Raw genomic sequence first — 17,289 nt, 5'->3', positions numbered from 1 at the left:
AACGATGAGAAGTTTAGAGGAGGGAGAGGAGTATAAGTATTTTTTATATATTACCGTATTTTTAGGATTATAAGACGCAACGGACCATAAGACGCACCCTGGTTTTAGAGGAGGAAAATAAAATTTTAAGCAAAGAATGTGGTCATTACACACTGTTAGGGGCGAGGATCTGCTGCTGACACTGTTATGGGGGTAATGTCCCCAAATTCTCTACTAAGGTACCCTATCCTGGTAATGATCCTCCTGCCTTGTATATGATCCCCATCCTTGTGTATATATATATATATGTCACTCATTCTGGTATGTGCCCACATCCAGGTACCATATATGCCCCCATCCAGGTATATGCCCACATCCTGATATTTCCCACCATCCTGTTTTATACCCCCATCCTGGTATTTGGCCATTATCCTGCGGCACACAAAAAAATAAATGTTTATACTCACATTTCCTCACTTCACGCAGCATCGCTCATCTTCCTGTCTGTGCCAGGACGTAATCGCTGTACGCACCGCTCTTCACACACATCAGCAGGCAGACAGGAGTATACTTATTCACTGCCCCCCGCGCTGATCATGATGTGTGGGGGGCAGTGAATAAAGCCACACATGATCACTAGAGGCTGTAGGAGCCAGGGATCATCACGCGGGCCGGCTGTTTAGTATGCGTGCACCCCCGCCCATCATCCCGCCGACCTGTCAGTGACGGCTTTAGCACTGAGAGATGATGGGCGTCGGGATGCATGCATATGAAAAGAGATAATCAGCCGGTCCACGTGGTCACGGTAGGCGCTGCTACAACCTGCTCATGCCGCCGATGACCTGCTCCACCACCACCGCACCCCCCTACCGCAGCCATCAGACTATAAGACGCACAGCCCATTTTCCCCAAAAATTTGGGGGAAAAATAGTGTATCTTATAGTTCGACAAATACGGTACGTTTATTATGCTCTGAGGTCTTGAGGGACCTAAGAGCATAATAAGGGACATTCAATTAGCAGAGAATAAAGTTGCTGCAAATCAAAGTTCCTCGGAAAATCTGTGCAATCTGGCAAATTTGAATTCTGTCTGTTCCGTTCAACTTTAGTTATCAGAGTAATTAGGGTTTTTTCACATTGACCCCACTGGATATGTGGAGAAGATGCATCTTTTTATGATATAGGAAAACTTAACTTTATCCCTACATGTATTTTTATTTAAGTCCTTACCTTAACATATAAGGGTTCTTTAAAATTTTCAATTAGTAAGGAAACTTTTTCTTCCCAAACAGGGTTGAGGTTCTTGTGTATTGTCTTGCTTCGAAAAACCTCTTTTCCTCCGATTTTAAACTTTACGTATGGGTCACTTGTCCCTTTAATGGAAACAGAACAAAATCAGTGAAGAAATAAGACACAGCAAGTCAATATATTACGCATGGCAGAGCTCATTCCATTTTTAAAGGGAATCTATAATCAAAAAAGTTCTTAACATTTAAATTGAGTAAATCTTAAATGTATTTTTTGGAGGGTATTTTGCTTTTTTACATCACAATTTTTATATACATTGGGTGAAATAAGTATTGAACACGTCTAAGTAAATATATTTCTTAAGGTGCTGTTGACATCAATTTCTCACCAGATGTCTATAACAACCCATTCAATCCAAACATGAAGAAATAAAAGTGCAAAAAGCTATGGAAAGTCATGACACAAACTGAAATCTATCAGTAATTAGACAGCAATCCTGCCACTCCGTAAAAAAAGAGAATTTTGTTTACTTACCGTAAATTCTTTTTCTTATAGTTCCGTAATGGGAGACCCAGACCATGGGTGTTTAGCTTCTACCTCTGGAGGACACACAAAGTACTACACTTAAAAGTGTAGCTCCTCCCCCTGAGCTTATACACCCCCTGGTGAGCAGACCCAGCCAGTTTAGTGCAAAAGATGAAGGAGAATAGCCACCCACAAGTAGAACAGAGCAATAGCCGGAACAACCGATAACTCTGTCCACGACAACAGCCAGTGATAATACGCGGAACAAGAAAAGTGTCAACAGGCAACAGGGAGGGTGCTGGGTCTCCCATTACGGAACTATAAGAAAAAGAATTTACGGTAAGTAAACAAAATTCTCTTTTTCTTTATCGTTCCTATGGGAGACCCAGACATTGGGACGTTCCAAAGCAGTCCCTGGGTGGGAAATAAACCGAACAAAGTAAGAAGTAGGCAAAACCTAACTTCACAAATGGGCGACAGCCGCCTGAAGGATGCGTCTGCCCAAGCTCGCATCTGCCGAAGCATGAGCATGCACTTGGTAGTGCTTCGAAAAGGTATGCAGGCTAGTCCAAGTAGCAGCCTGACAGACTTGTTGAGCCGTAGCCTGGTGCCTGAAAGCCCAAGAGGCACCAACAGCTCTGGTCGAATGTGCCTTGATCCCCAGCGGGGGAGGCACCTGAGAACTCTGGTAGGCGTCCGAAATGGTCGATCTAATCCAACGGGCTAAGGTCGGCTTAGAAGCAGAAAGACCCTTGCGCCGACCTGTGGTTAGCACAAAAAGAGAAGTGCACCGCCTATTAGAAGCGGTGCGAGACACATAGATCCGGAGCACCCGCACCAGATCCAGAGTATGCAGCGCTTTTTCAAAGCGATGAACAGGAGCCGGACAAAAGGAAGGTAGGGTAATGTCCTGGTTAAGGTGGAAAGGGGAGACCACCTTAGGAAGAAAGTCCGGAGTCGGACGGAGAACCACCTTGTCTTGATGAAACACTAAAAAAGGTGACTCCGAAGAGAGCGCGGCCAAATCAGAGACTCTCCTGAGGGAAGTTATGGCCACCAGAAAAGCCACTTTCTGAGAAAGACGATGCAAAGAGACCTCCCTAACAGGCTCAAAGGGGGGTTTCTGCAAAACTGTGAGAACCAAATTAAGGTCCCAGGGATCCAAGGGCCGCCGGTAAGGCGGAATGATGTGAGACGCGCCCTGCATGAAGGTGCGGACCTGAGCCAGCCGAGCGAGACGCCGCTGGAACAGTACTGACAGAGCTGAGACTTGTCCCTTGAGAGAGTTGAGGGACAGTCCTAGCTGCAGACCGGACTGTAGAAAAGACAGAAGGGTCGGCAAGGAGAATGGCCAAGGAGGATGAGCGACACCATGACAGGAAAATTTTCCAAGTCCTGTGATAGATCTTAGCGGAGGAAGACTTACGGGCCCGAGTCATAGTGGAGATGACTTCAGGAGGAATATCAGAAGCCGTCACGAGCCAGGCCCAAGAGCCACGCCGTCAATTTGAGAGCCGCAGAATTCAGGCGGAAGAACGGACCTTGTGAGAGTAGGTCTGGACGGTCCGGGAGATGCATCTCTACGGACAGATGGAGCAGGTCTGGATACCATGCTCGCCTGGGCCAGTCCGGTGCAATGAGGATGACTCGACAGCCCTCCATTCTGATCTTGCGCAGAACTCTGGGCAAGAGAGCTAGAGGGGGAAACACGTAGGACAGACGAAACTGGGACCAGTCCTGAACCAGTGCGTCCGCGGCGAATGCCTGAGGGTCGTGGGAGCGAGCCACGTAAATGGGAACCTTGTTGTTGTGACGGGATGCCATTAGGTCCATGTCCGGGGTGCCCCATTTGCGGCAGATTGACTGGAACACTGCCGGGTGCAGGGACCACTCGCCACCGTCCACGGTTTGACGGCTGAGATAATCTGCCTCCCGGTTTTCCACGCCTGGGATGTGGACTGCGGATATGGTGGACTTGGAGTCCTCCGCCCATTGAAGGATGCATTGTACCTCCAACATTGCTAGGCGGCTGCGTGTCCCGCCTTGGTGATTGATGTAGGCAACCGCTGTCGCGTTGTCTGACTGGACTCGAATGTGCCTGCCCGCCAACAGGTGGTGAAAAGCTAGGAGAGCTAGAAGCACGGCTCTGGTTTCCAGCACATTGATTGGAAGGTCTGACTCGGACGGAGTCCAAGTGCCCTGCGCTCTGTGGTGGAGATATACCGCTCCCCAGCCAGATAGACTGGCATCCGTGGTGAGAATCACCCAGGACGGGGCCAGGAAGGAGCGTCCCTGGGACAGGGAGAGAGGCCGAAGCCACCACTGAAGAGAGCTCCTGGTTTGTGGCGACAGAGCCACTAACCTGTGTAAGGAGGAAGGCCGCTTGTCCCAACAGCAGAGAATGTCCAGCTGCAGGGGACGCAGATGGAACTGGGCAAAGGGAACAGCCTCCATTGACGCCACCATTTGACCCAGCACCTGCATCAGACGCCTGAGGGTATAACGGCGGGGCCTCAGCAGAGAGCGCACCGCCAGTTGGAGGGACTGCTGTTTGACTAAGGGCAACTTCACAAGTCTCGAACTGCATCCCTAGGTACGTGAGACTCTGGGTCGGAGTCAGAGTGGATTTGGGCAGGTTGACCAGCCACCCGAATTGGGCTAGAGTGGCGAGAGTGAGCGAGACACTCCGCTGACAGTCTGCGCTGGATGAAGCCTTGACTAGAAGGTCGTCGAGGTAAGGAATCACTGCCAACCCCTGCAGGTGCAGAACCGCAATCACTGCTGCCATGATCTTGGTGAATACCCGAGGGGCTGTGGCCAACCCGAAGGAGAGAGCCACAAATTGGAAATGATCTTCTCCGATTGCAAAACGTAGCCAACGCTGGTGTGAAACTGCAATTGACACATGCAGATAGGCATCTCTGATGTCGATGGACGCCAGGAAATCCCCTTGGGTCATTGAGGCAATGACTGATCTCAGAGACTCCATGCGAAAGTGCCGCACCTGAACATGCTTGTTGAGAAGCTTGAGATCCAGGATGGGCCGGAAGGTACCGTCCTTTTTGGGAACTAGGAAGAGATTTGAGTAGAAACCTCTGAACCGTTCCCGAGCGGGAACCGGTACAATTACTCCATTGGCCTGCAAGGCTGCCACGGCCTGTGAGAAGGCGGCGGCCTTTGAGCAGGGAGGAGCTGAGAGAAAAAATCTGTTTGGCGGACTGGAAGAGAATTCTATCCTGTAGCCGTGGGAGATGATATCTCTCACCCACTGATCGGAGACGTGTTGAAACCAAGGATCGCCAAAGTGGGAGAGCCTGCCACCGACTAAGGACGTTGCTGGAGCGGGCAGATAGTCACGAGGAGGCTGCCTTAGTGGCAGCAGCTCCTGCGGTCTTCTGTGGACGCGCTTTTGGGCTCCAGTTGGATTTCTGGTCCTTGGCTGAGTTAGCAGACAAGGCCAAGGGCTTAGAGGACGACCAGTTGGAGGAACGAAAGGAGCGAAACCTCGACTGATTCCTACCCTGGGCAGGTTTCCTGGCTTTGGTTTGTGGCATGGAAGTACTCTTCCCGCCAGTTGCTTCCTTAATAATTTCATCCAGCTGTTCTCCGAACAGCCGGGACCCAGCAAAAGGGAGCCCAGCAAGGTACTTCTTTGAAGAAGCATCTGCCTTCCACTCTTGAAGCCACAAGATTCTGCGGATAGCGAGGGAATTAGCCGAAGCCACCGCAGTGCGGTGAGAAGCCTCCAGCATGGCTGACATGGCATAGGATGAAAAGGCCGAAGCTTGGGAAGTTAAGGCATCCATTTCGGGCATAGATTCCCTGGTGAGGGAATGCATCTCCTCTAGAGAAGCAGAGATGGCTTTGAGAGCCCACACTGCTGCAAAAGTCGGAGAAAACACGGCCCTGGCCGCTTCATACACGGATTTGGCCAGAAGGTCAATCTGGCGGTCAGTGGAATCCTTAAGGGAAGTGCCATCAGCCACCGACACAATGGTCCGGGCTGCGAGCCTAGACACCGGAGGGTCTACCTTTGGGGAGTGAGCCCACTCCTTGACCACCTCAGGTGGAAAGGGAAAACGTTCATCAGAACCACGCTTTGGGAAGCGTTTGTCAGGACAGGCCCTGGGTTTGGTCACAGCGGCCTGAAAACTGGAGTGGTTAAAGAACACACTTTTTGCTTTCTTAGGCAAGGTAAACTGGTGCTTTTCTGCCAGAGAGGGTTGCTCCTCTGATACTGGCGGATTGAGATCCAGTACAGAATTAATAGAAGCAATCAAGTCACTAAGATCTGAGTCACTTTCGGACAGATCAATGGGGTACATGGAGTTAGCCTCCGAGCCCCCTGTAAAGGCATCCTCCTCATCCTGCGAGTCAGCTCTGGAATCAGAGCCACGGGAGGAGGAGGGAGAGGGAACCCTGCGTCTCTTCTCAGGAGGACGGGGTCTGGGTCCTGATGATGAATCCTCTGTGAGCTCCGGTCCTGAGAGACCCCTAGCAGCAGAGGCACCCTGTGAAGGGGGCTGATGCATATTCATCAGAGTCCTGGACAGAAGTCCCATGGACTCAGCAAACGACTGGGAGATGGGTAGAATCCTTTTCTAGGTCTAAGCCGGGGGTTCAGCCACAGGAGCAGGAGCAGCCTGAGAGACCACTGGGGGTGAGACTCCAGGCTGTGGCACCGCCAAGTTAGAGCAGGCATCACAATGTGGAAAGGTGCTCGGTTCAGGCAGCAGGAGCTTACATGCAGCGCATACAGCATAAAGCTTTGGGGCCTTGCTCCTCGTGTAAGACATGCTGCTGGAGTGGGGGCTCTGCCAGAGAATGACCCCCAGAGAGTATATACAGAGGTCCACAACCGGAGACCGGTTGTGGCTTACCAGACCGCTGGAGCGGTGTTGTGTGCCCTCCAGATCCCGAAGCCAGGACCCCCAAGCACAGCACCTCAGCAGGGATGCTGCAAACCAGCGCTGCAATGACTGATCGCAGAGAGAACGCTGAAAAAATGGCCGCCGGAGTGAAGAGAGGGGGCGGGACTTGCTTGAGGAGCGGGATCTGGAGGGCCATTGAGACCTACAGGGGAGGGGACACACACTGCAGTGGGGAGTGTCCCTCCCCTGTACAGAACGGCCGCCGGGAGAAGCCGAGCCTGTCCCTCTGCATGAGTGACATGCGAGGGCAGTGAAACGAAACTAGGCCTCCGGCGAAGCCGGGGCCTAAATTTGAGCAGCGCGGCCGACGCGCAGGCACCATCGGCGCGGTTCTCAGGCGACAGCTAGAGAACCCGCCGGAAATGTCAGTAAACATAATAAGCACACTCTCCCCCAACAATAAAGTACAGGGACCCCGAAATATAAACGTCTCAGGTACTTAGCTTCTGAGACGCAGGGCCAGGTCCCTGGGGATGAGCGCTCCGTTCCAGCAGGGTCCTGAAGGGCTGCGGATGGAGACCGGTCTCCTGCCAAGCATGGAGACCGTGCTGGCTCCCACTTCAAGCCAGAGCCCAGGAGGGATGGTGAAGGAGCACGGCATGTAATGCTCCAGCCTAAGAATCAACCTTACAACACCGCCGACATAGTGGGGTGAGAAGGGACATGCTGGGGGTCCAGACCTGGACCCCACTCTTCAATCTCGTTCCAAAAGGAAAAAATCATATGAGAATGCATGTGTGGATGTATGCCTCCTGAACACAAAGCGATAAACTGGCTGGGTCTGCTCACCAGGGGGTGTATAAGCTCAGGGGGAAGAGCTACACTTTTAAGTGTAGTACTTTGTGTGTCCTCCAGAGGTAGAAGCTAAACACCCATGGTCTGGGTCTCCCATAGGAACGATAAAGAAAATAGCAGCTGGTTCCATTGATGTTCTATAAAAAGGTGTCTCATTACCAGGGTGCCACACTAGAAACATCTCATGATGGGTAAAATCAGTGAGCTTTTTCAAGACCTTTGCAACCTTATTTTTGCAAAACATGCTTATGGTACTGGTTACAGAAGAATTTCTAAACTACTGAATGTTCCAGTGAGCACTCTTGGCGCCTTAATCTGGAAGAGGAAAAAACATTAATTAACCATAAATCGGCCATGACTAGGTATTCATCAAATGATTTCAGACAGAGGAGTGAAAAAAAATCAAGAGTTGTCCAAAGGCCAAAAATCACCTGTGTAGAGCTACAGAAAGACCTGGAATCAGAAGGTACAATTGTTTCAAAGAAAACAATAAGTAATTGTAATGCCTGCCTGGATCAACAGACTCAGATGGGATGTAATGGACAGGCTAGAGGGAAGCCACTCACCAAGCAGGACCCCCAGAACCCTGAAACCCTTTAACCCCTATACAGGGATTTGGAATTACACAGGGCCCTGGAGATCACTACCTGTGGAAGGCTGCAGTCCGATGAGAGTAGTCGTCAGGCAGGGTCAAACCAGGAATAGCAGAACAGGGACATAATTGGCAGGCAAGGACGTAATCAGAAAACAGCCAGACATGAGCACATTGTCCACCTAAACCATAGACCCTCACAGTCAACAGCCACACATGAACACACTGCCCACCTGAGCCATAGACCCTCACAGTCAGCAGCCAGACATGAGCACAATGCCCACTCGAGCCATAGACCCTCACAGTCAGCAGCCAGACATGAGCACAATGCCCACTCGAGCCATAGACCCTCACAGTCAACAGCCAGACATGAGCACACTGCCCACCTGAGCAGCTTTAAGGGTTAAGAGCATAGGTTTGAAAATACTGAATGGGTTGCTGTCATTATCTGACTGAGGCTCCAATATCAAAGATGACAATCACACTCAGTGTGAAACCATGCCACCCAAACCACACCCATACTATCATATGTGTTACACATTTTCACATGCCAGTTTTGTGGCATATTTTCTTATGTTAAAAAAAAAGTCACAAATCCATCCAACATGTCTATATACACTCTAAACCTGGTTTGTATTTTTGGGTGGAAAAATGTGAACCGTAAGGCCTCATTCAGTCGACCGCCTTTTTCATTTATGAGGTAAATGAACCAATTGTTTTTGGTCAATTTCATCCAAGCGTCATCAGCGTTGGGTCCAAGTGTCATCAATTTTTCTTGTAATTGAAAAAAATGGCATTCAAGTGATTGCCGGATTTTTTCACTTCAAATGACGATTTTGATGTTCATGATTTTGCATGGATCGCTCGGTCTGTGGAAAATCACGGACATGAGAATGCTCCCACTCATGGTTATAGATACAAGTGCTTTCAATGAAAAACATGTACAGTACTGACATGCAAAAAATGGACGTCTGAAAGAGGCCTCATTTCCAATTTACCTGCCTGTGGAGCTCTACTGCTCCACGTTTTAGGTTGAAGATATGCATAGCTACAGTGCACACATTTATGCTATAGGGAGCAACACATATAAATGGTTTCATGCTGTCTTCTATAAACCATAATATGTATCAAATCCTAATGATTATTAGTTTCATCTTTATGGGCACTACAATGACAGATTTCCATCACTCTGCAACTTGAAATGCTGCTTGTTTCTGGAAAATATCAATGGAGTTAAATAATCACTATACCCGTAGATGAATTCCCAAAGGGGAGTAATTTCCAAATTGGGGTCACCTGACCTGACGGTTTCTGCTCTTCTGCCACATAGGGGCTCTGTATATGGAGTCCGCAAACTCTTCTAGGAAACTCTGCGCTCCAAAAGTCAAATAGCACTCCCCCCCCTCAATCTCACTGTGTGGCTAAATGGTACTGTACAGTCACATATGGGGTATTGCCACATTCACGAGAAATTGTGTAATAATTATGAGGTCATTTTTATTTATTTCCCCTTGTGAAAATAAAAAAACTGGGGCTTAAACAACATTTTAGTGGTAAAAATCTAGTTATTTTTTCTTTACTGCCCAATAGTATAACATTTTGTGAAACATATGTGGTGTCAATATGCTCACTGCACCGCTAGATGATTTCACTAAGAGGTGTAGTTTGTAAAATGGGGTCATCTATGGGGGTTTCTGCTTTACTGGCACTTCAAGGGCTCTGCCAATGTGACATGACATCTGCAAACCATTCCAACCAAATGTGCTCTCCAGATCCCTAGATAATTTCCTTGAGGGGTGTCGTTTCCAAAATGGGGTCACTTTTGGAGGGTTTCTGCTGGTTTGGAACCTCGGCAGCTTGACAAATGTGACATAGCAACATTTTTTGGAAAAAAACCATGGTTTTTAATTTTCACAGTCCAATGATTTAAAATTCTGTGAAGAACCTGTGGCTTTCATTTTTTCTTTCCACATTGCTTTAAGTCCTGTGAAGCATCTAAAGGGATGATAAGCTTCATGGATGTGGTGTTGAGCAGTGTGAGGGGGTGCAGTTTTAGAATGGTGTCACTTTTCGGTATTTTCTGTCACCTCGGCCTCTCAAAGTCACTTAAAATCTGATGTGGTCCCTAAAAAATTGTTTTTGAAAATTTTGGGGGGAAAATGAGAAATTGCTGATAAACTTGATGCTGATGTAACGTATTAATGTGGCAAATGTTATTTATTAAATATTTTGTGTGGTATAACTATCTAGTTTAAGAGCATAAAATTGTGACATTTTCAAATTTTTGGCCATATTTTTGATATTTTTTACCACTAAATGAAGTACAATGTGTCAATTTAGTGTAACTTATTTCATACATTGAAATATCTGCTCATTCTGGACTTAACCACTGATTAGGGCCATTGTTCTGATTATTAAGTGCTCATACAGATATAACTATCAATCTTTTTTTTAGGCGTTCCCTTTGACTGTAAAGCCTATAATGAGTAAGGATTTTAATGGTGATAAGTTCTTTTTACTTATGTAGGGGGGAAAAAAAATCACAATTTAAAATAATGAGCATGTAATATTTATTTACTATTATTATTATAATCTATTTGCTTATTTTCTACATCATTATTAAAGCTAATCTGTCTCCAAGTCCATCGGACAGCAGCATAAAGTAGGGACAGAAACCCTGATTTTAACATTGTCACTGAGTTTCGTAGTGTAGTTTTGATAAAATATTGCATTAATTGCTGCAGCTCTGCTAGTCCTCTCAATGATTAGCTTCTGTAATGTAGTCCTCATATTCAGAGCTCTGGCTGTCCCCATCCCCAATCCCCGATTAGCAATTTTGGCTACGCACAGTGTAAGCTGACAGCTGTCAATCAAGGGTATAGTTGAGGTTTGACAGAGCTTATATCTGAAAGGACTAGCAGATAAAATCAGTGATATTATCAAAACTACAGTAAAATGCATGGTAAGTGACCATTGCTGGCATCAGGATTCCAGTCCTTATTTCATGTCTGCATTGGCTGACCTCGCTGGTACGGTTTCAGTCTGGGGAGTGAGTATTTGATGTTTTAATTTTATAGGTGATACTGATACATTTAAAAAGGGCTGTTCTTTTAGTGGACAATCTACAAAATGTGGGATTTTTCAAATTTTTGACCAGTAGTAATGAGAATACCATTGGAAGTTGGGGTTCGACTTTAAAAAAAAGTTCGGTTTCGAAGTAGAACTTGACCCTGGATGCCAAACCCTATATAAGTCAATGGAGACCCGAACTTGTATGCTGTAAAATGGTTGTAGTAAGCGCTGCAAAAGGAAGCAAAATGGGGGCAACTGCCCTGGAAACAATGTGGATAGGGGGTAAATTAAAAAGAAAATAGTCGTGTGGTCCTGCCTATTTATTGATAACCTAAGAAAAATACTGATGGCACTTCCTAACTTTCTAAAGTGAACAGGTGCATAGTGAGCATGGAATATAGTAACAAAAAAGAGACAGTTGCACTCTGTAGTGCTAAGATACGTAAAAAATGAATATAGTAATTTAAATAGGCATTACTGCTATGGAAACCATGCAAAAATTGAGATACTTAGCACACAAAAATGGTAGTTTTATATGAGCCCAACAACTAACTATTTTTGATAACCAGCGCAGTTAAAGCAGACATCTGGCGGCTTTCCATTAATGGCCATTTTTGGTTCAGTTTCTATAATTATGTGTTCTGCATTCGCATAACTCCTGCCAGACAGACCCATTATTGGAAACCCGTTAAAGTATCAGGAGTGCTACAATACTGTGAATATGGAAAGCAAAGCGTTTCACAAGCCTCAGAGTCATAAAAGAATATATATCAGAGAGAAAACCAGACATCACACACTAGGTGGCAGTAAAGTTCTATAAGACAGACATTCTAGTACAGAATATAAAGAAAACAGAAGAACATGGACCATATTCGCAGCACTATCAATAAACTGCTTTATAGAGATATAATTGCTAAAATATAAAGTACAGCAGCAGACTCGCAGTTATACACTGTGGTAGCCACTTGGTGATTCCATAGTGTATTATCTGCAATTTCCATAGGACTTTGGTAGACCTACTGTAATCTTAAATGGCTATTTTAAGACTTAAGAAAGTGTTTTTTTAAAAAAAATAACTCTAACAGCCTGTCCCATTGATGCTGTATTGATTGACTCAGGCTTTACATGCATCCTTGTGATCTCTTGTTAGAAGGTCTGGTCTTAATCATTCTTAATGAGTTTGTCCAGTATAGGACAATCCCAACTTAAACACTTCACTGTCCCATAGCAGATAAAAACAATGTATACTCACTTTCTCCAGCGGTGCGGTTCCAGGGACGTTGGTGCTGCTATTTGTAGAAGGGATGGCGGGGTGCGGTGGTAGTCGCAGCGGGTTCCGCTGCATGGCCGCAGCACAACCCTGAGTCAGAACTTTGCACCACCGCCTCCATTCCACTACAGGGGAAGGGTTGCTGGGATTTGTGGTGTGAGACACTCACTTCAAGGCTGGAGGCCAGGCCCTCACTCATCTTCATCTGTCAAGCAGATTCATATAGTCCCTCAGAGTTCCTAGGGACGGCACTTCTTCTGTCCTGGTTTTTGGGATCTACTCCCTCTTCGGAGCCCACTGACCTGGTCTTTGGGTATGTGCCAGGGGGTAGCCACCATCCAGGCCATCCAGACATCACCTTTTTGGAACATGGTTCTGTCAGCCCACCTCTCACCAGGGCCCCACGTGTCGGTGACAAGATATGACCCAGCGGGTCAGAAACACTTCTCCTGGGGAGTTTTCCTCACACCTCTCACAGGTGCGGTACCTCAACGCTGCTCTCTGGGACTCTCCTACTCTTCACTCTCTTGTACCCAGTGCTCCTCCCTACTAACCCTCACCTGCCTAGCAGCACCAGGGAAGTGACTGAGCACACCGTGTCCATCTAGTGGCCGTTTACCATAACACACACATTATATCAGAACAAAATACACCACACTTTGTATACAGCCAGTCTGCAGGTCTGGGGTGGGCTGAGCCCTGCGCCCCCTTACATATTTACAGTTGGTGATGTTATATTGTTGTAACACATAACTGCTGCAGCGAATCAGAAGCCGTGGATCGGCTGCAGCTCATTGACAAAATAATAAAGACTGCTGCCGATCAACGGAAACTGATTTGCTGCAGCAGTCACCATATACAACAATGCCAAGAGGCCTGTAATCGGAGCTCTGACATCCCTGGAACAACTCCCATATCGGTGGTGAGTATTGTCTGTTTTTATTTTCGAGTGGGCCCTAAAGTGATTAAGTAGGGGTTGTCCAGTAGTGAAATACCCCTTTAACAAGGGGAGAGATTCTAAGGGGGGCTTTACATGTTGCGACATCGCTACCGATATATCGTCGGGGTCACGTCGTTAGTGACGCACATCCGGCATCGGTAGTGACATCGCAACGTGTAAATCCTAGGACGATGAACGAGCACAGAAGGGTACAATATCGCTGATCTGTGTAACGTCGTCCATTTGCATAATGTCGGTTCGACCGCAGGTACGATGTTGTTTGTCGTTCCCGCAGCTCCACACATCGCTATGTGTGACACCGCAGGAACGATGAACATCTCCTTACCTGCGTCCCTGCGTGGGCGGGATGTTATGTCCCGCTCAACCCCGCCCCTCCGCTTCTATTGGCCGGGCGGTTAGTGACGTCGCGGTGATGTCGCTGTGACGCCGAACGCACCTCGCCCTTGAAGGAGGGATTGTTCGGTGGTCACAGCGACGTCACCGACCAGGTATGTGCGTGTGAAGATTTGTAGCGAGAATGTTCGCTACTGCAGCAATCACCACATATTGCATGTGCGACCGGGGCGGGTGCTGTCGCGCTGGACATCGCTAGCAATTGCTAGCGATGTCGCAACGTGTATAGCCCGCCTAAGTTTCAAGAGTCTGAGCTTCATAATTTCATATGGTCCGAATCAGGTCACAGGACCTGGTGCAGTGGCCACATCAATAATGTGAGGCTTTTGGATAGAAGGCCAGTGATTCACCTCCTACCTGATGTAATCCCCCTCCTCTTGATTAGCCAGCCTGGCATAATGGCATTACACATGTGAAGTCACGCCTGGCTTGCTAATCAAAAAAGGGGCAGATGCTGGCAGGTAGGATGTGGCTCGCTGGGCACTTGTCAGCGATCGCTGATTGGATTGGGTCCTGACAATCAGTTTGCATCATCTCTACTCATCTTTTTGTCCTACTGCAAACAGGACAGTGGGGGAGTCTCCTGCTGCAACCAGCAACCTGTTCTACAAAGCGGGGGGCATGGAGGGGGGGGGGGGCAGGTATAATGCATAGAAATTTCTATACATCTTTTTAAGTTTTTACTGTAGTATAAAACAAATAGGATCAAAGATGAGAGGACATGCTGGGATTAAATACTATATTTTACTATTACTCTTGCCCGATGTATATACAATTTGTCAGCAATGAACATCTTATTACAGAATTTAGCAGAATTGTATCCAAAGTAAAAAACCATTTTATCAGCTTTGTCACCAACCCAGCTTTAAAAATTCACCTTTCAATCACTTTGGGCTAAGTCAAGGCTTTGCCCATTTTTTCTTTATTTTGCCAAAACAGGGCCTACCCATATAGGATAATGAGTTATAAAGAAAATATTGGAGTCAATCCAAATCATTTTAAAGAGAATAAAAAAATGGAGGTAGAAATAATGTAAATCATGTAACATACTTCATGCAATAAATAATTGTACAGATGTTACAGCTGGCAGCTTCTTACTTCCGAGTGATAGCAAGAATCAGCTGTTAACTGTTAAACAGTAGAAACCAACAGAGTATGAGCTAAATGTTTCTTGGGTTTCTAATCTTGGAAAATAAGGTTGATCACTTTTGCCATGTTTTTCTTAGGCTTGCTCCTGTGGGCCAGCTTGGATTCTCTGATAAAGTGTTAACCGAATAACGCAGATAGCGGTATAACTATTTTCTCAAGACATGGATGACACATCAGATCTACCAGTCATAAGAGAAATAGCAGATGATAGAAAGACACCACCTGTTGGATGTAGGGCTGGCACAAGTAAACTAGCTGAGGCCAGTAATAGGAATGGGGTAAGTGATCTGAACAGTGTCTGATCCTTCCTTATACCCATGGTGGTAAATGACCCGAGCACCCAGAAGTAAGCGCTGGTGAAACTGGCAGCCACAGGGTGTGATTATTTATAAAGCTACATGGAGTATTTCTCCATTTATATTACATTTATATTACATTGTACATAATAATTGAAGCTTTGCTGAGATTAAAGTGGTTGTCTCACCTCAACAATAACTTTTGAACATCTTATTAAGCCATATGGTCATTGAAAAAGTAAGTCCGCCTTCTCAGGGCCTCCTATATCAGAAAGCTAACAAAGAGCATACCAGTCCTTTGGACAGCCAGTGGGTAATACATTGAAAACGCCTTAAAAGACCACCTCTTTGAGAAGAATACCCTCTTACCCAGACCAGATTTGTTGTGGTAAATTCTGAAATCTACAATCAAGTATTATACATACTTGACATCTTCTTTGAACAGCCCACACTATTAAAATACATCTTTTTAATGCAATTTTTGGTGGTCGTCTTAAGGCTGCTTTACACGCAGCGACATGGCTAGCGATGTCGCTGGTGAAAGCACCCGCCCCTGTTGGTTGTGCATCACGGGCAAATCCCTGCCCGTGGCGCACAACATCGCTAGGAACGGTCACATGTACTTACCTGCCTAGCGACGTCGCTGTGGCCGGCGAACCGCCTCCTTTCTAAGGGGGCGGTTCGTGCAGCGTCACAGCAGCGTCACTAAGCGATGGCCCAACAGAAGCGGAGGGGCGGAGATGAGCGACCGTAACATCCCTCCGACCTTCTTCCTTCCTCATTGCCGGCAGCCGCAGGTACGAGGTTGTTCCTCGTTCCTGCGGTGTCACACATAGCAATGTGTGCTGCCACAGGAATGACGAACAACATCATACCTGCAGCAGCAATGATATTTGAGATTAGAATGACGTGTCAACGATCAACGATATGGTGAGTATTTTTGATCGTTAACGGTCGTTCCTGCATTTCATATACAACGACGTCGCTAACGAGGCCGGATGTGCATCACCAATTCCGTGACTCCACCAACATCTTGTTAGCGATGTCGTTGCGTGTAAAGTGGCCTTTAGAGTTTTCAATATATTGCACTTCTCCAATACGGCCAGTGACTGCTTCTGCTGAGAATATCAACTTATCGCAAAGGGTTAATGACGCTAGAGCAAAGGTGATCAGCTCATCACTTTGCTCTGTTCCATTAAAGACAAAATAATGAGACAAGCCCTTTCAAATACGCTACAATAAGATGAGAAAATTGTATAAGCTTTCTCATAATGCCTTACAAAAATCACATCACAAGCTACTCTACAGCCAACCAGGAGGGACTATCGTAGCCACTATAAAAGCACAAGAAATGCTGTTTTTATATGTTTTTTCCTACCTAACTAGTATTTCTTGCTACATCTTTTTTTAGGAAAGGATTGAATTTTGTGATGGCTGGATTGTAATTGTAAATAAGCACCTGTACCTTGTCCCCCCCACTCCACCTCATTGTAGATTGTAAGCTCTCACGAGCTGGGTTCTTTTTTGCTCTAATTTTTATATTTTCTATAACTATTGCTTGTATATGAACCTCTGAATTGTAAAGCGCTGTGGAATATGTTGGCGCTATAGCAATAAAGATTATTATTATTATTATTATTATTATTAATAATAATAATAAAAAAAAGAATCAATAAGATTTTTTAAAAAAAAATGAGAAATGTATCTGTGTAGTCAGATTTGCAAACCTGTTTAACTGGTCCAATTGGACACCTGTACATACCACAACAATATAGCAATCTGTTATTGCACATGTTTTGGCAAGGGTTGAATAATTAGGGTTGAAAAGATTGTCAAAAGCTATTTATTGTATAAAAAATGTAACATAAAAGAAAAAATGACAATGAAAGTGACAATGAACAGGGTAAAATAAAAAAACTAAAACATACAGTACCATGGCTAAGAATGTAGGAGCCCCCAGCAACCGGAGCACCACTGGAACTAGCAAATTAGGCAGTAGTACCACCAAATGCAATTCACACTTGGCCTCTTTTGCCTCCATATTCATTTTGTGGAAAAGGAGGGTGCTATGTAATATAT

At 46.1% G+C, this 17,289-nt stretch overlaps 1 protein-coding gene across 7 annotated transcripts in view; it reads right to left on the bottom strand.

Moving 5' to 3' along the window:
- MCTP1 (multiple C2 and transmembrane domain containing 1) overlaps window positions 1-17,289 on the bottom strand; it is a 1,233,450-nt gene that overhangs the window by 748,207 nt on the left and 467,954 nt on the right. For all 7 annotated transcript variants that reach the window (XM_075325086.1, XM_075325091.1, XM_075325087.1 and 4 more), the window contains exon 3: window positions 1,209-1,351. In XM_075325086.1, the coding sequence (XP_075181201.1) occupies window positions 1,209-1,351 (143 nt within the window). The remainder of the gene's footprint in view (window positions 1-1,208; window positions 1,352-17,289) is intronic.

Source organism: Anomaloglossus baeobatrachus, chromosome 1 (assembly GCF_048569485.1).
Source record: "Anomaloglossus baeobatrachus isolate aAnoBae1 chromosome 1, aAnoBae1.hap1, whole genome shotgun sequence".
Classification (NCBI taxonomy): Eukaryota; Metazoa; Chordata; class Amphibia; order Anura; family Aromobatidae; genus Anomaloglossus; species Anomaloglossus baeobatrachus.
This window is presented reverse-complemented; position numbering and strand designations above follow the sequence as displayed.